Consider the following 14,501-nt stretch of genomic DNA (forward strand, 5'->3'; position numbering starts at 1 on the left):
ACCAATAACTCAAACACTAAGTAATTCTTCATGTAACACATTATTTTTACTGGCGACAGTAACATGACCGTCCGCGTTCAAAGCTAGCGAGTGACTTCCTTCTTCCAGCCTCACTCCCAGTATAACTATCAGGTAACGAGTGGGAACCGTCTCAATTCTGATTGGCTGACCATACTGATTGCCAATCAGAATACTCGCTCGTGATCATAGTCGCGACAAAACTGGTCAGCACCAATCCTTATACACAAACGAATTTGCGTCAGTCTGACATACAAATATTATAGTGATGTTTAATAAACGAAAACGAAAAGACAATAATTCTTGAAATATTCTTTAGATACCGATTTTACTCCAGCTGACTTTCTGGCTGCTCTGTTATAATAGCAATCACACCTAGACATACGACATCAGCAAAATGGGTAAATCCCCTAGGATCATTTTCCCACGACAGGCTTGTGTAACTCTTGCATATCACTTAAGACGGTATATAACGCAATACTGAAATTTGACGAATGCCCCACACACACACTATCATTTACTCACAGGCTCAAATAACACATAATAAAATAAATGTTGATTTTAATAGTTATTTCTGAGGTTATTCTAGATTTCAAACTACGGAAATTGTAAGGTATTTGAAATTTTAAATTAAATTTCAATTAAATAATTCTATACCCTGATACTTAAGGTGAGTATTATAACTGACAACCAAAAACAATTCACAAATGTTCCCAGAAGAATTTCCTTTCTAAGTGTAGTTTTTCTAACTTAAAACTAATTTTTTCTATCTCCGAAAATATGCCCGCTAGAAATCAGAGGTTTTCACACCCCCTTTCTATTAATAACAAAGTGCAATATACAAATTTTGAAAGCGATTAGGCAAAAATTACTATCCTTTATTTAGATTCTTGTAGGTGCTGAATGTAAGCGTTCAGTAAGAGACTTTGAATAGCTTTCCCACAGTAGGCAGACAGATGCACATATGTCTCCCAGGTGGGCCACTAGATGTCCGACCCTGAAGTTACATACAACAAGCTATCCTAATACAAACATTCGCTCGGAACAACTTGCAACGCTACAAGTTCACCTTCTAACTATTATCATTTTGCCTGTACCCAACGTTTTTCGTTACATAGCTATCAAAAATTGACAAGCACAAATTTTTAGGTTAACCTGCACGGGGGTAGGAATCTGTATGGGATAGGATAAATTACACTCCTGGAAATTGAAATAAGAACACATCATTGGCACCAAGGCAGAAGCGACTCTCATCGCGGAAGACGACACGTCTCCATTCGTCCCTCCATTCACGCCTGTCGCGACACCATGGAGGCGGGCTGTACGATGTTGCGGCGTGAGCGGAAGACGGCCTAACGGTGTGTGGGACCGTAGCCCAGCTTCGTGGAGACGGTTGTGAATGGTCTTCGCCGATACCCCAGGAGCAACAGTGTCCCTAATTTACTGGGAAGTGGCGGTGCGGTCCCCTACGGCACTGCGTAGGATCCTACGGTTTTGGCGTGCATCCGTGCGTCGCTGCAGTCCGGCCCCAGGTCGACGGGCACGTGCACCTTCCGCCGACCACTGGCGACAACATCGATGTACTGTGGAGACCTCACGCCCCACGTGTTGAGCAATTCGGCGGTACGTCCACCCGGCCTCCCGCATGCCCACTGTACGCCCTCGCTCAAAGTCCGTCAACTGCACATACGGTTCACGTCCACGCTGTCGCGGCATGCTACCAGTGTTAAAGACTGCGATGGAGCTCCGTATGCCACGGCAAAATGGCTGACACTGACGGCGGCAGTGCACAAATGCTGCGCAGCTAGCGCCATTCGACGGCCAACACCGCGGTTCCTGGTGTGTCCGCTGTGCCGTGCGTGTGATCATTGCTTGTACAGTCCTCTCGCAGTGTCCGGAGCAAGTATGGTGGGTCGACACACCGGTGTCAATGTGTTATTTTTTCCATTTCCAGGAGTGTATTTTATACTTTTTGGTCTGATTTAATAAGGTGTTATTAATTTATTTTTATTTAAATGATTAGTTCCCCATCCAGCAACATCATTTCCTGTCTGATGACACGAGTGTGACTGCGCTGTGTGCAGGCGGGCGCATCGACCACGCCCACCACTACAACAACGCGTACCGCGCGCTGGACGAGACGCTGGCGCTGGACGCGGCGCTGTCCGCCATCCTGCCGCTGGTGGACCTGCGCGACACGCTCGTCGTCGTCACAGCCGACCACTCGCACGTGCTCACCATGGGCGCTCTCAACGCGCCGCGCGGCAACCCCATACTCGGTGAGTCCTGACACAGTTTGGGAATGGGGGAAAAGGGTAATCCAGAATGAAACTCTCACTCCCCAGCAGAGTGTGAGCCGACCTGAAAAAATCCACCGGCCGGGGTGGCCGGCGGTTCTAGGCGCTACAGTCTGGAACCGCACGACCGTTACGGTCGCAGGTTCGAATCGTGCCTCGGGCATGAATGTGTGTGACGTCCTTAACTTAGTTAGGTTTAAGTGGTTCTAAATACCCTCAGACTTCAAGAAGAATTCAATAATTCCAATCCCAAAAAAAGCAGGTGTTGACAGATATGAAAATTACCGAACTATCAGTTTAATAAGTCACAGCTGCAAAATACTAACGCGAATTCTTTACAGACTAATGGAAAAACTAGTAGAAGCTGACCTCGGGGAATATCAGTTAGGATTCCGTAGAAATGTTGGAACACGTGAGGCAATACTGACCCTACGACTTATCTTAGGAGCTAGATTAAGGAAGGGCAAAGCTACGTTTCTACCATTTGTAGACTTAGAGAAAGCTTTTGACAATGTTGACTGGAATACTCTCTTCCAAATTCTGAAGGTGGCAGGGGTAAAATACAGGGAGCGAACGGCTATTTACAATTTGTACAGAAACCAGATGGCAGTTATAAGAGTCGACGGACATGAAAGGGAAGCAGTGGTTGGGAAGGGAGTGAGACAGCGTTGTAGTCTCTCCCCGATGTTATTCAATCTGTATATTGAGCAAGCAGTGAAGGAAACAAAACAAAAATTCGGAGTAGATATTAAAATCAATGGAGAAGAAATAAAAACTTTGAGGTTCGCGGATGACATCGTAATTCTGTCAGAGACAGCAAAGGACTTGGAAGAGCAGTTGAACGGAATGGATAGTGTCTTGAAAGGAGGATATAAGATGAACATCAACAAAAGCACAACGAGGATAATGGAATGTAGTCGAATTAAGTCGGGTGATGGTGAGGGAATTAGATTAGGAAAAGAGACACTTAAAGTAGTAAAGGAGTTTTGCTATTTGGGGAGCAAAATAACTGATGATGGTCGAAGTAGAGAGGATACAAAATGTAGACTGGCAATGGCAAGGAAAGCGTTTCTGAAGAAGAGAAATTTGTTAACATCGAGTATAGATTTAAGTGTCAAGAAGTCATTTCTGAAAGTATTTGTATGGAGTGTAGCCATGTATGGAAGTGAATCATGGACGATAAATAGTTTGGACAAGAAGAGAATAGAAGCTTTCGACATGTGGTGCTACAGAAGAGTGCTGAAGAATAGATGGGTAGATCACATAACTAATGAGGAAGTATTGAATAGGATTGGGGAGAAGAGAAGTTTGTGCAACAACTTGACCAGAAGAAGGGATCGGTTGGTAGGACATGTTCTGAGGCATCAAGGCATCACCAATTTGGTACTGGAGGGCAGCGTGGAGGGTAAAATCGTAGAGGAAGACCAAGAGATGACTACACTAAGCAGATTCAGAAGGATGTAGGTTGCAGTAGGTACTGGGAGATGAAGAAGCTTGCACAGGATAGAGTAGCATGGAGAGCGGCATCAAACCAGTCTCAGGACTGAAGACCACAACAACAACAACAAGTTCTAGTTGACTGATGACCTCAGAAGTTAAGTCCCGTAGTGCTCCGAGCCATTTTTGAAAAATTCCTGGCAGATGTAAGCCGTTTGTCAATTGGACACTCGTACTCTAAACTTCCCGTTACGTGGACAATGTTTCTACTGATGAGCTACACGGGCACGGTGGAGTTAAAGCCGTCATGTCGGGTCGTGAGAGGTGCCTGGATAGCAGTGGCACGGTCGCTCAACGTTTTCGGCCAGGTGGACTGGCCACGCTCTGTAATAAAGAATCTGAATTAAGCGTGCATCGATGATGTCTGATATGTGTCATGCGACATTCACACGTAAGCAGGGACGAAAAATAACAGTACGAAGCGGAGAAAGGGCAAAAAACGAAGCTCACTCGGTTAGAGCACTGTCCATGAAAGGCAAGGGTTCGGGTTCGAGTCCTGGTGAAGCAAACAGTATTTACCTACCAGGAAGTTTCAAAGCAGCACAGACTACGCTGCAAAGTGAAAAATCTTACAGGAAACAATCCCACATCCTGTGGCTATGCAGTACACTAACCGTACCCGAGTTACAGTACTGGCCATTAAAATTGCTACCCGAAGAAGAAATGTAGATGATAAACGGGTATTCATTGGACAAACATATAATACTAGAACTGACATGAGATTACATTTTCACGCAAATTGGGTGCATAGATCCTGAGAAATCAGTACCCAGAACAACCACCTCTGGCCACAATAACGGCCTTGATACGCCTAGGCATTGAGTCAAACAGATGGCGTGTACAGGTACAGCTGCCCATGCAGCTTCTACACCATACCACAGTTCATCAGAACCTGGATTCATCAGAAAAAATTACGTTTTGCCATTCGTGCAGCCAGGTTCGTCGTTGAGTATACCATCGCAGGCGCTCCTGTCTGTGATGCAGCGTCAAGGGTAACCGTAGCCATGCTCTCTTAGCTGATAGTCAGTCCGTGCTGCTGCAAACATTGTCGAATTGTTCGTGCAGATGGTTGTTGTCTTGCAAAGGTCCCCATCTTTTGACTCAGGGATCGAGACGTGGCTGCACGATCCGTTACAGCCATGCGGATAAGATGCCTGTCATCTCGTCTGTTAGTAATACATCGCCGTTGGGATCCAGCACGGCGTTCCGTATTACCCTCCTGAAGCCACTGAATCCACATTCTGCTAACAGTCATTGGATCTCGACCAACGCGAGCAGCAACGTCGCGATACGATAAAAAGCAATAGCGATAGGCTACAATCCGACCTTCATCAAAATCGGTAACGTTATGGTAAGCATTTCTCCTCCTTACACGATGCGTCACAATAACGTTTCACAAGGCAACGCCGATCAATTGCTGTTTTTGTATGAGAAATCCGTTGGAAACTTTCCTCATGTCAACACGTTGTAGTCGTCGCCACCGGCGCCAACCTTGTGTGAATGCTCTGATAAGCTAATCATTTGCATATCACAGCATCTTCTCCCTGTCGGTTAAATTTCGCGTCTGTAGCCCGTCATCTTCGTGGTGTAGCAATTTTAATGGCCAGTAGTGTATGTGTTTGTATATATTTGGTAGACTAGGGCAGAGTTCTGTGGAACCTCTTCTCCTGACGCCACATGAAAAAGTATATACTTTCACTAAGACTGAAGTCGATGTCATAATCAGGCCGCTTTGAACGTTAAAAATTACTAACGACGTCAGAAATTAACGTAGTGAAAACTGTACCTCGATGTACTCCGAAACACAAAAAAGGAACGACGCACCACGAAGGAATTGTCCGAATGGGACGAAAATCGTCAGATGTGATCTACACTGGAATTCCTTGAACGATGAGAGACAGGACGTTGATATTGACGAAACATGTACATCAGTATGTTCTGCAGAAATGATTAGTATTTGAACCATGTTAGCCGGCGGGTTCACGGTCATCATCCATATCGTGGCGCAACACCACCTACAGGTAAAATGTGCCTACGGCTCTCGTTGTCGCTGTGAACCGAAGGTAATGGATCAGTGTGACATGAGCAGACGTGCAGGATGCCTCACAAACGTATGCGCGAACCACACCGTAAAATCAGTGAGTCTGGAATAGGGGCACATTATTGGCATCAGAGAATGCGATGCACTCATCTGCGAAATTGCTGCTCGTGTAGGGCAAAGTGTTTCGGCAGTGCAGCGGATGTGTGCAGAATGGTTCACAGAAGGCCGTAGAACACGACCAGATGGGTCAGGTCGGATCATGCAGACCATGCCCCGAAAAGATTGATACCTCATACGAATGGCATTCCAGGACAGATCTGCGTCCTCCTCGGCTCTGGCGTAACAGTAGAACAGTGGAACACATAGTACACTATCAGGGGTGACACACATTTATTACGGCATGGGTTACGTGCGCGTCGTTCACTTCTCCGCCTACCTTTGCTGGCCGGTGTGGCCGAGAGGTTCTAGGTGCTTCAGTCAAGAACCGCGCGACTCCTACGGTCGCAGGTTCAACTCCTGCCTCGGGCATGGATATGTGTGATGTCCTTAGGTTAGTTAGGTTTGAGTAGTTCTAAGCTCTAGGGGAGTGATGAACTCAGATGCTAAGTCCCATAGTGCTCAGAGCCATTCTAACCATCTCCGCCTACCTTTGACGAACGTGGACAAACATGCTAGACAGCTATGGAGTATAGAACGACATCACTGGGGACAGGGATGACGTCAGGCTCTGTTTGTTTGAAAATGATGGCCACATTTGGTTCGGCACAGACAGGGGGAGTTGCGTCACTTGACTGCAGTCGCCCAAGACATGCAGCACCAACTCAACGTCTTATGGTGTGGGTTGCTATTGGGTACAATCACATATCACAGTTGGTGCGCCTCTAGAGCACTGTGACCAGTGTGACCTACATGGGTGACATTCTGCGTTCCGTAGCCATACGCTTTCGCACGACACAACGGACGCCATTTTCAGCAAGACAATGCACGACCACATGTTGCTGCACGAAGACGTGCCTTCTTGGTATCACATGATGTCAGCCTATTGCCCTGGCCCGGGAGATCGCCACGTTTGTTGCCAGTCGAAAACGGGTGAAGGATGCAGAACTGTGATCCAATGCCAACCACCACAGATGAACTTTGGAACCAGGTGAATGTAGTATGGATGGTTATACCCTAGCACGCCATTCGCTCCTTATACGCGTCGATGCCATCACGCATGGAACAAGTTATCAGGGCTCATGGTGGACCCATTTATTACAAGGCAACAGGACACATGCCGAACAGAGGTGACAGAAGTGCTAATCATTTCTGCAGAATATACTAATGTTCATGTGCCGTGAATATGGACGTCCTATCTCTAGTCTCTTCAACATATTCTGTTTACATACAAATAAATCATTACTGGCTTTAGGGCCCTACCCATAATGCTTGAAACATTCTCAGTTAGGGAGGGATTGGGTGAGCATGCTGGTCATGGTAGAGTTTCGCAAGCAAGAAGACAAGTAGTAAAAACTCTCGCCATGTGCGGGCGGGCATTATCTTGATGAAATGTAAGCCCAGGACGGCGTGCCATGAATGGTAACAAAACGTAGCATAGAATATCGCCGACGTACTGATTTGCCGTAAGAGTTCCGCGGATGACAATCAAAGGAGTCCTGCTATGGAAAACTAATGGCACCATTATTCCTGGTTTCAGGCCGTATGGTGGGTAACAGCCACGTTCGTTTCCCAGTGCTGTACGGGGCGTCTCTAGACTCGTCTTCGGCATAGAATCTCATTGACTGGATTAGCGTTGTCTACAGTGATGACTCCCGCTTCGAATTGAGCCCTTATGACCAGTGAAGACGGGTCTGGAGATTCCCCAGACAGCAGTGGTTTACTAAACCAGATTTTCGCCCGCCATACGGCGCGACAAGCAGGAGTGATGGTCTGGGGTATCTTTTATTTTCGTACCAAGAACCCTTTGTTTGGTATCCATGGCACTCTCACAGCACAGCAGTACGTCGACGATATTCTATACGCCCTTTTGTTGTTCACCATGTCAAGCCTTCCTGGGCATACATTTCAGCTAGATAATTCCCGCCTACATACGGCGAGAGATTCTGCTGCTTGTCTTTGTGCTTTCCAAACCCTATCTCGGCCACAAAAGTCGACGAATCTCTCCCCAGTTCAGGAAGTTTGTAGCAGTGCCCTCGAACCAGCTTGGTAACATGATGGTACAACCAGTCAGTCGGACACAATCTGGCACGATATCTCTCAGAAGGACATCCAACAACTCTATCAATCAATACCAAGCCGAATAACTGCTTGCGTAAGGGCCAGAGATGGACCATCGTGTTTTGACTTGCTCAATTTCTGAAGTACTTTCTCTTCAATAAATCATCCAATTTTTCTGAAACTGTAATCATTTATTTGTCCGTACATGTACATCACATCCAGCTATTTCCAACCCATTCGGATAATTCCTTCGTGGTGCGTCGTTTTTCTTTTCTTTTTTTCTTAGAGTGGATTTATTCGTTCTGGGCAATGCCTACTCTTGGGATTTGAGGTGGCCTGTCTTGGCTGCTCATCTTGGCATTTTAATATAGCATATTTTTGAAAATTAGGTCCCAGTTCGGGATCACAGTCGAGGAGCGAAAGTGCAGTGCTTGTTATAAAGCAAACCTTTGATCAGTACGACGAGAGACTGCAATGCTTGTTCCTTTCTCTAAATTCTTAGTATAACTGATCATTGAGTTTGGTCACTGTGTACAATGATATTACCTTCACTGTGACAGCAACAAGCTTAGACGTGAACCAGTTTATATTGATAATTAGCGAGTCTCCTAACGATGAAAAAGTTGTAGGAAAATGTAAAGGATTTTCAAATCGAAGTCAAGACTGAGATTAAATGATATTTATTTCCTGTAATGACTGACATAAATATTTACAGAGAAAGGATTTCTCAAAACCTCAAATCAAATTACAAAATTGTTCTACAACTCTGGAGATGTACCAAAAAGTGCAGAAGACTGTATGGAGAAAGCGCAACAAGATCTGGTCACCTGGGCAGCTTGCGGAATCAAAAGGTCATGAAACAACACGGCGATAAAAATTATAACCAAATTAAGCAACACAAGTTGCGTGGTAAAGTAGGCAAGTAGCGAGCTGCTCTGAATATGGATCGCACTGTCGTAATTGTTACACTTACATTTCCTTAAAATCAGTAAACCATGTAGTCATCACCACAAAACAGGGGCTCAGAGATAGGTGACCCTCATGACAGGCTGTGATCGAATGACCATGAAATATGTATCTCCCTCCACTACTATCTACTTTCAAAAAACTCTATATGGAGGTAGCGACTCAACGCTGTTGTCAGTGTGATGAAAGAGAATATCGTCGTATTTCATGATAAAATGGGGGAATACTGCCAAGACTTCTCACTCTTGGTGTGCAGAATACACGTTAACAAATGAGAGGTTGGTACTGGATTGGAGCAGTGTCCCAGCGTTTGATAGGCTTATTTGAGCCAAGCACTGTGGTGGGGCGACTTAATTCGAATGGGTGCACCAAATTTTGGAGCCAAAGCAACGGGCCTTCGCATGCTGGTCGAACAGTGTTTCGGCGTCTCATCCTTTGATGTCTGAACAGAATAGGCGAAAATGTCGTGCTCGCTTATCCTCTGGGGATGACAGTGACGGCATGGTGTTAGGAGAGACACCGGCTCTGCCGACAAAAGCACGAAACAGGCCAAAGCCTTACTTCTGTGAAAACTGCCCATCTCCTACGGGAACTTCGCCCATGCTAACGAAATTCACTGACCAACTCTTGCAGTCAAAGAGGACCCACAGACTACACAGGGCGAACATCTTCCTAGTGAGAAAAACGCAAAGCTTTCTTCCTATCACATATGCCCAGTATACTCTAAATAAAATCAACCACGAAATGATGGCAAGAATAAATCAAATGTTGCGCAGCAATATGTGACAGTAATGCCTTAACTTTCTCTGCAACCAGGTATGGTGCCTGCCAGAGAAAACTCACTTTGCACCCGAATCTGCGATGACAAGTAGACGTGGCCTACCGCATACCAAAGAACCACATCCAGGAGAATTCTTCACATTTTTCTAAAAAAATTTGAATTAAATCTTTCTTACGACCAGTCATCAAAACACGTTGCTTTTTGGCACAGTTAACGACAATTAACAACTCAGAAACGTGGAAGTATATATAGCAGAATTGTGTGAGAAATTGAGAATGAGGGCTAAAATGGAACTGCTAGATAGTATGAAAGGTGCTAATTATAGTTCAAGAGTATCTGTGATACATAAATCAAGGTTATTTATAAGCACGTCCATTGTTTCAGAAGAAGATTATGAGAAAACAAGACATGGAGAAAAAGCCACATATCTGTGCATAGAGCATCGTTACAAGTTTCGATTCGTAATACGTGATGTGACATGCTCCCACAAGCAGCAGGCGTGTCAGAACCTGTAGACAAATCATTCGCTTAGTACTATCGCATCAAATACGGTCATGCTGGCAGTTAGGCAACCCAAAGAACAGATTTCCAAAGTGTGTTGCTGTTACACTTTCTCGGGCAATAAGTGTCAGAGATTTTAAAGAATTTCACGAACGCCCTGACGTTAGCAGCGTCCCAAACCGTACCCTTATTCAGCACCTATAATGTAATTGAAAAGTTGGAAAGATGCTCTATCTACTGCTGCTCTATCGGGCAAAAATTATCCGAAAAGCACTACGTAATGCGGAACAGACCACTAGATGTCACGAGAGGTGGACATGCTAGTACGAAAGCGGGCGTGACATATTGTGTTGTCAGTAGATAGCTCCGAAGATGACATAATAAAATAAATGTAGTGCCTTCTACCTTCACGCCGTTACTATAGTGCGCGTCATTTATGTTGGCGGCCGAGTTTAGGTTCGTTATGCGCATCTGACGTCACAAAACACAGTCAGCCAATGATCAGAAAACGACGTTGCCAGATCTCGACTGCAGTGCAGAGCATGGACGAGTGTCTTCAGTTTTAGAAACGTTCATTCATAAATAAAGTAACAGAACAAAAGCAATGTCTTGATAGCAGAGTTTCTTTTATAGAAAGTTTGGAAAAAGCATTCTTTATACCAAATGCTTCATATTCTATTAATTAATTAAACCAAACAAGCAATAAGACTCCTAATTCAGGCGATAGCAAGGAAAGGTGTTTGTATCAATCTCACGAACCGCTTTTTCGCAATAAAGAACAGTGGTAATTGTTTATTTCCTATTGTACTTCGACAAACAGTGAGTAATTCGTAGTCATACCAACAGTGTGTGTGTGTGTGTGTGTGTATGTGTGTGTGTGTGTGTGTGTGTGTGTGTCAGTATTTTGCATGACGTGTTAACCATCTTATGGCGTTATGTAATCAGACGAACTGTGTTAGAGTAACGGTTAAGGTGTTGGGTTTGTATGCAATAGGTTATAAGTTCGAATCTTGTCTGCTGCTTAATATTTCCATTATTTCAAAACAATATCAAAGTGCCTTTCTTCACGAATGAATGCAATTTTTTTGAAATTTCTAGTGCTTTGTCTCTTCATTAACCCTTTTCCTGCAGCAAACACGTGCTCCCAGCATTCCGCGCTGTGCGCGATTTTGTCATCACTGCACTGCTCGCCTGTGCAGACACATGGTGTTCCCACTACTTTGACACACGAATCATTCGATTTCACAAAAACTATTTGGCCCAAAAATTTCATTTTTACACGTCTTCTTGACTGATACCTTCCCACCATAAACGACTTAATTTTGTTTCGATGTTCAACGCAGTTATTATGCAGCATTAAATGCAGTAAACCATTGAACGAAATTTTGAAGAGTTTACAAAGGTAAAAGTCCATAGCGTATACCTTCCGTATGGTCGATTTTAGGTGCCACAATGTTGAGAATGAAATGTGGACAAGATACCTAAATTTCATATAAAATTTACTGTATAACAAAATCTCATTTAATTTAAGTACCACATAGGTGTCGTATGTAATATTGAGAAATATTCCGTCTTTCGCAACTGTAATAAAAGTTTTATTTACACCGGACGCGTTTGGATTTATTTTAAAGCACTTCAATCAATGAAAGGCATGGCACATACACAATGGTACTAATGTTCTCTTTCTTGTTTTTGTTCCACAGTCGCAGTTTTACCAACGGTATTGAAATACACTCCTGGAAATTGAAATAAGAACACCGTGAATTCATTGTCCCAGGAAGGGGAAACTTTATTGACACATTCCTGGGGTCAGATACATCACATGATCACACTGACAGAACCACAGGCACATAGACACAGGCAACAGAGCATGCACAATGTCGGCACTAGTACAGTGTATATCCACCTTTCGCAGCAATGCAGGCTGCTATTCTCCCATGGAGACGATCGTAGAGATGCTGGATGTAGTCCTGTGGAACGGCTTGCCATGCCATTTCCACCTGGCGCCTCAGTTTGACCAGCGTTCGTGCTGAACGTGCAGATCACGTGAGACGACGCTTCATCCAGTCCCAAACATGCTCAATGGGGGACAGATCCGGAGATCTTGCTGGCCAGGGTAGTTGACTTACACCTTCTAGAGCACGTTGGGTGGCACGGGATACATGCGGACGTGCATTGTCCTGTTGGAACAGCAAGTTCCCTTGCCGGTCTAGGAATGGTAGAACGATGGGTTCGATGACGGTTTGGATGTACCGTGCACTATTCAGTGTCCACTCGACGATCACCAGAGGTGTACGGCCAGTGTAGGAGATCGCTCCCCACACCATGATGCCGGGTGTTGCCCCTGTGTGCCTCGGTCGTATGAAGTCCTGATTGTGGCGCTCACCTGCACGGCGCCAAACACGCATACGACCATCATTGGCACCAAGGCAGAAGCGACTCTCATCGCTGAAGACGACACGTCTCCATTCGTCCCTCCATTCACGCCTGTCGCGACACCACTGGAGGCGGGCTGCACGATGTTGGGGCGTGAGCGGAAGACGGCCTAACGGTGTGCGGGACCGTAGCCCAGCTTCATGGAGACGGTTGCGAATGGTCCTCGCCGATACCCCAGGAGCAACAGTGTCCCTAATTTGCTGGGAAGTGGCGGTGCGGTCCCCTATGGCACTGCGTAGTATCCTACGGTCTTGGCGTGCATCCGTGCGTCGCTGCGGTCCGGTCCCAGGTCGACGGGCACGTGCACCTTCCGCCGACCACTGGCGACAACATCGATGTACTGTGGAGACCTCACGCCCCACGTGTTGAGCAATTCGGCGGTACGTCCACCCGGCCTCCCGCATGCCCACTATACGCCCTCGCTCAAAGTCCGTCAACTGCACATACGGTTCACGTCCACGCTGTCGCGGCATGCTACCAGTGTTAAAGACTGCGATGGAGCTCCGTATGCCACGGCAAACTGGCTGACACTGACGGCGGCGGTGCACAAATGCTGCGCAGCTAGCGCCATTCGACGGCCAACACCGCGGTTCCTGGTGTGTCCGCTGTGCCGTGCGTGTGATCATTGCTTGTACAGCCCTCTCGCAGTGTCCGGAGCAAGTATGGTGGGTCTGACACCCCGGTGTCAATGTGTTCTTTTTTCCATTTCCAGGAGTGTATATTCCTCTTCTGCAACTGTTTCTCTCTTTTGAAGCATCTTCAGTGGACAGTATTTTGTCTCCTCCAATGCCATGTCACCTTTCGTAGTTTTGTGCTGCGGTAACACAGTATTCAACGTTTGTGTTGGCTGATCAGTGTTTTAGCAAATAAATGTCGTTTGTGTGTGCCACACACAAAAATTATATTTGACATAGCTCAGAGCACTTCACTGATAGACGGTATATTCAAGTCCTAACGTTTTTGTAAGTCCACAGTTTTGTTTAATGTGTTTTGTCTACTTCCTTTTGATTGATTGAAGTGCTTTAAAATAAATCCAAACGTTCCCAGTGTAAATAGAACTTTTGTTACATACGACACTTATGTGGTACTTAATTAAATGAGATATTGTTATATAGTAAATTTTATATGACATTTAATGCTACATAATAACTGTGTTGAACATCGAAACGAAATTAAGTGCCCGCATCTCGTGGTCGTGCGGTAGCGTTCTCGCTTCCCGCACCCGGGTTCTCGGGTTCGATTCCCGGCGGGGTCGGGGATTTTCTCTGCCTCGTGATGGCTGGGTGTTGTGTGATGTCCTTAGGTTAGTTAGGTTTAAGTAGTTCTAAGTTCTAGGGGACTGATGACTATAGATGGTAAGTCCCATAGTGCTCAGAGGCATTTAAACCACTGTCAGGGACAGTCATAGGGTCACTCCTGAGTTCCAAAGTGCTACCAGCAGTCCAGCTAGCACAACGACTGCTCTTAGTGAGTTGGAAATAGTTGGGTAAAATGGTGGAGCGGCTGCTCACAAGAAACACTTTTCTATAGTTAGTGCTAAGCGACGCTTGAGGTGGTGTCAAAAGCTACACAGTGGATATTGCAAACGGGTGGTTTAAAGTGATGAATCATTCTATATTCTGTAGTAGTCCGATGGAAGGTTTTCGGTTTGGCGAATTCCTGAAGAAAGGTACTGTCATTATGTGTAGTGCCAGTTGTAAAGTACGGAGGAGGTGGTGTTACGGTATGGGATGTTTCTCGTGGTTAC

The 14,501-nt window shown here is 45.5% G+C and overlaps 1 protein-coding gene across 1 annotated transcript in view; it reads left to right on the top strand.

Annotated features, from left to right (window-relative positions):
• LOC126298944 (alkaline phosphatase-like) overlaps nucleotides 1-14,501 on the top strand; it is a 1,012,316-nt gene that overhangs the window by 878,086 nt on the left and 119,729 nt on the right. The window contains exon 7 of the mRNA XM_049990545.1: nucleotides 2,103-2,297. Coding sequence (XP_049846502.1) covers nucleotides 2,103-2,297 — 195 coding nt within the window. The remainder of the gene's footprint in view (nucleotides 1-2,102; nucleotides 2,298-14,501) is intronic.

This window comes from Schistocerca gregaria, chromosome X, assembly GCF_023897955.1.
Source record: "Schistocerca gregaria isolate iqSchGreg1 chromosome X, iqSchGreg1.2, whole genome shotgun sequence".
NCBI lineage: Eukaryota > Metazoa > Arthropoda > Insecta > Orthoptera > Acrididae > Schistocerca > Schistocerca gregaria.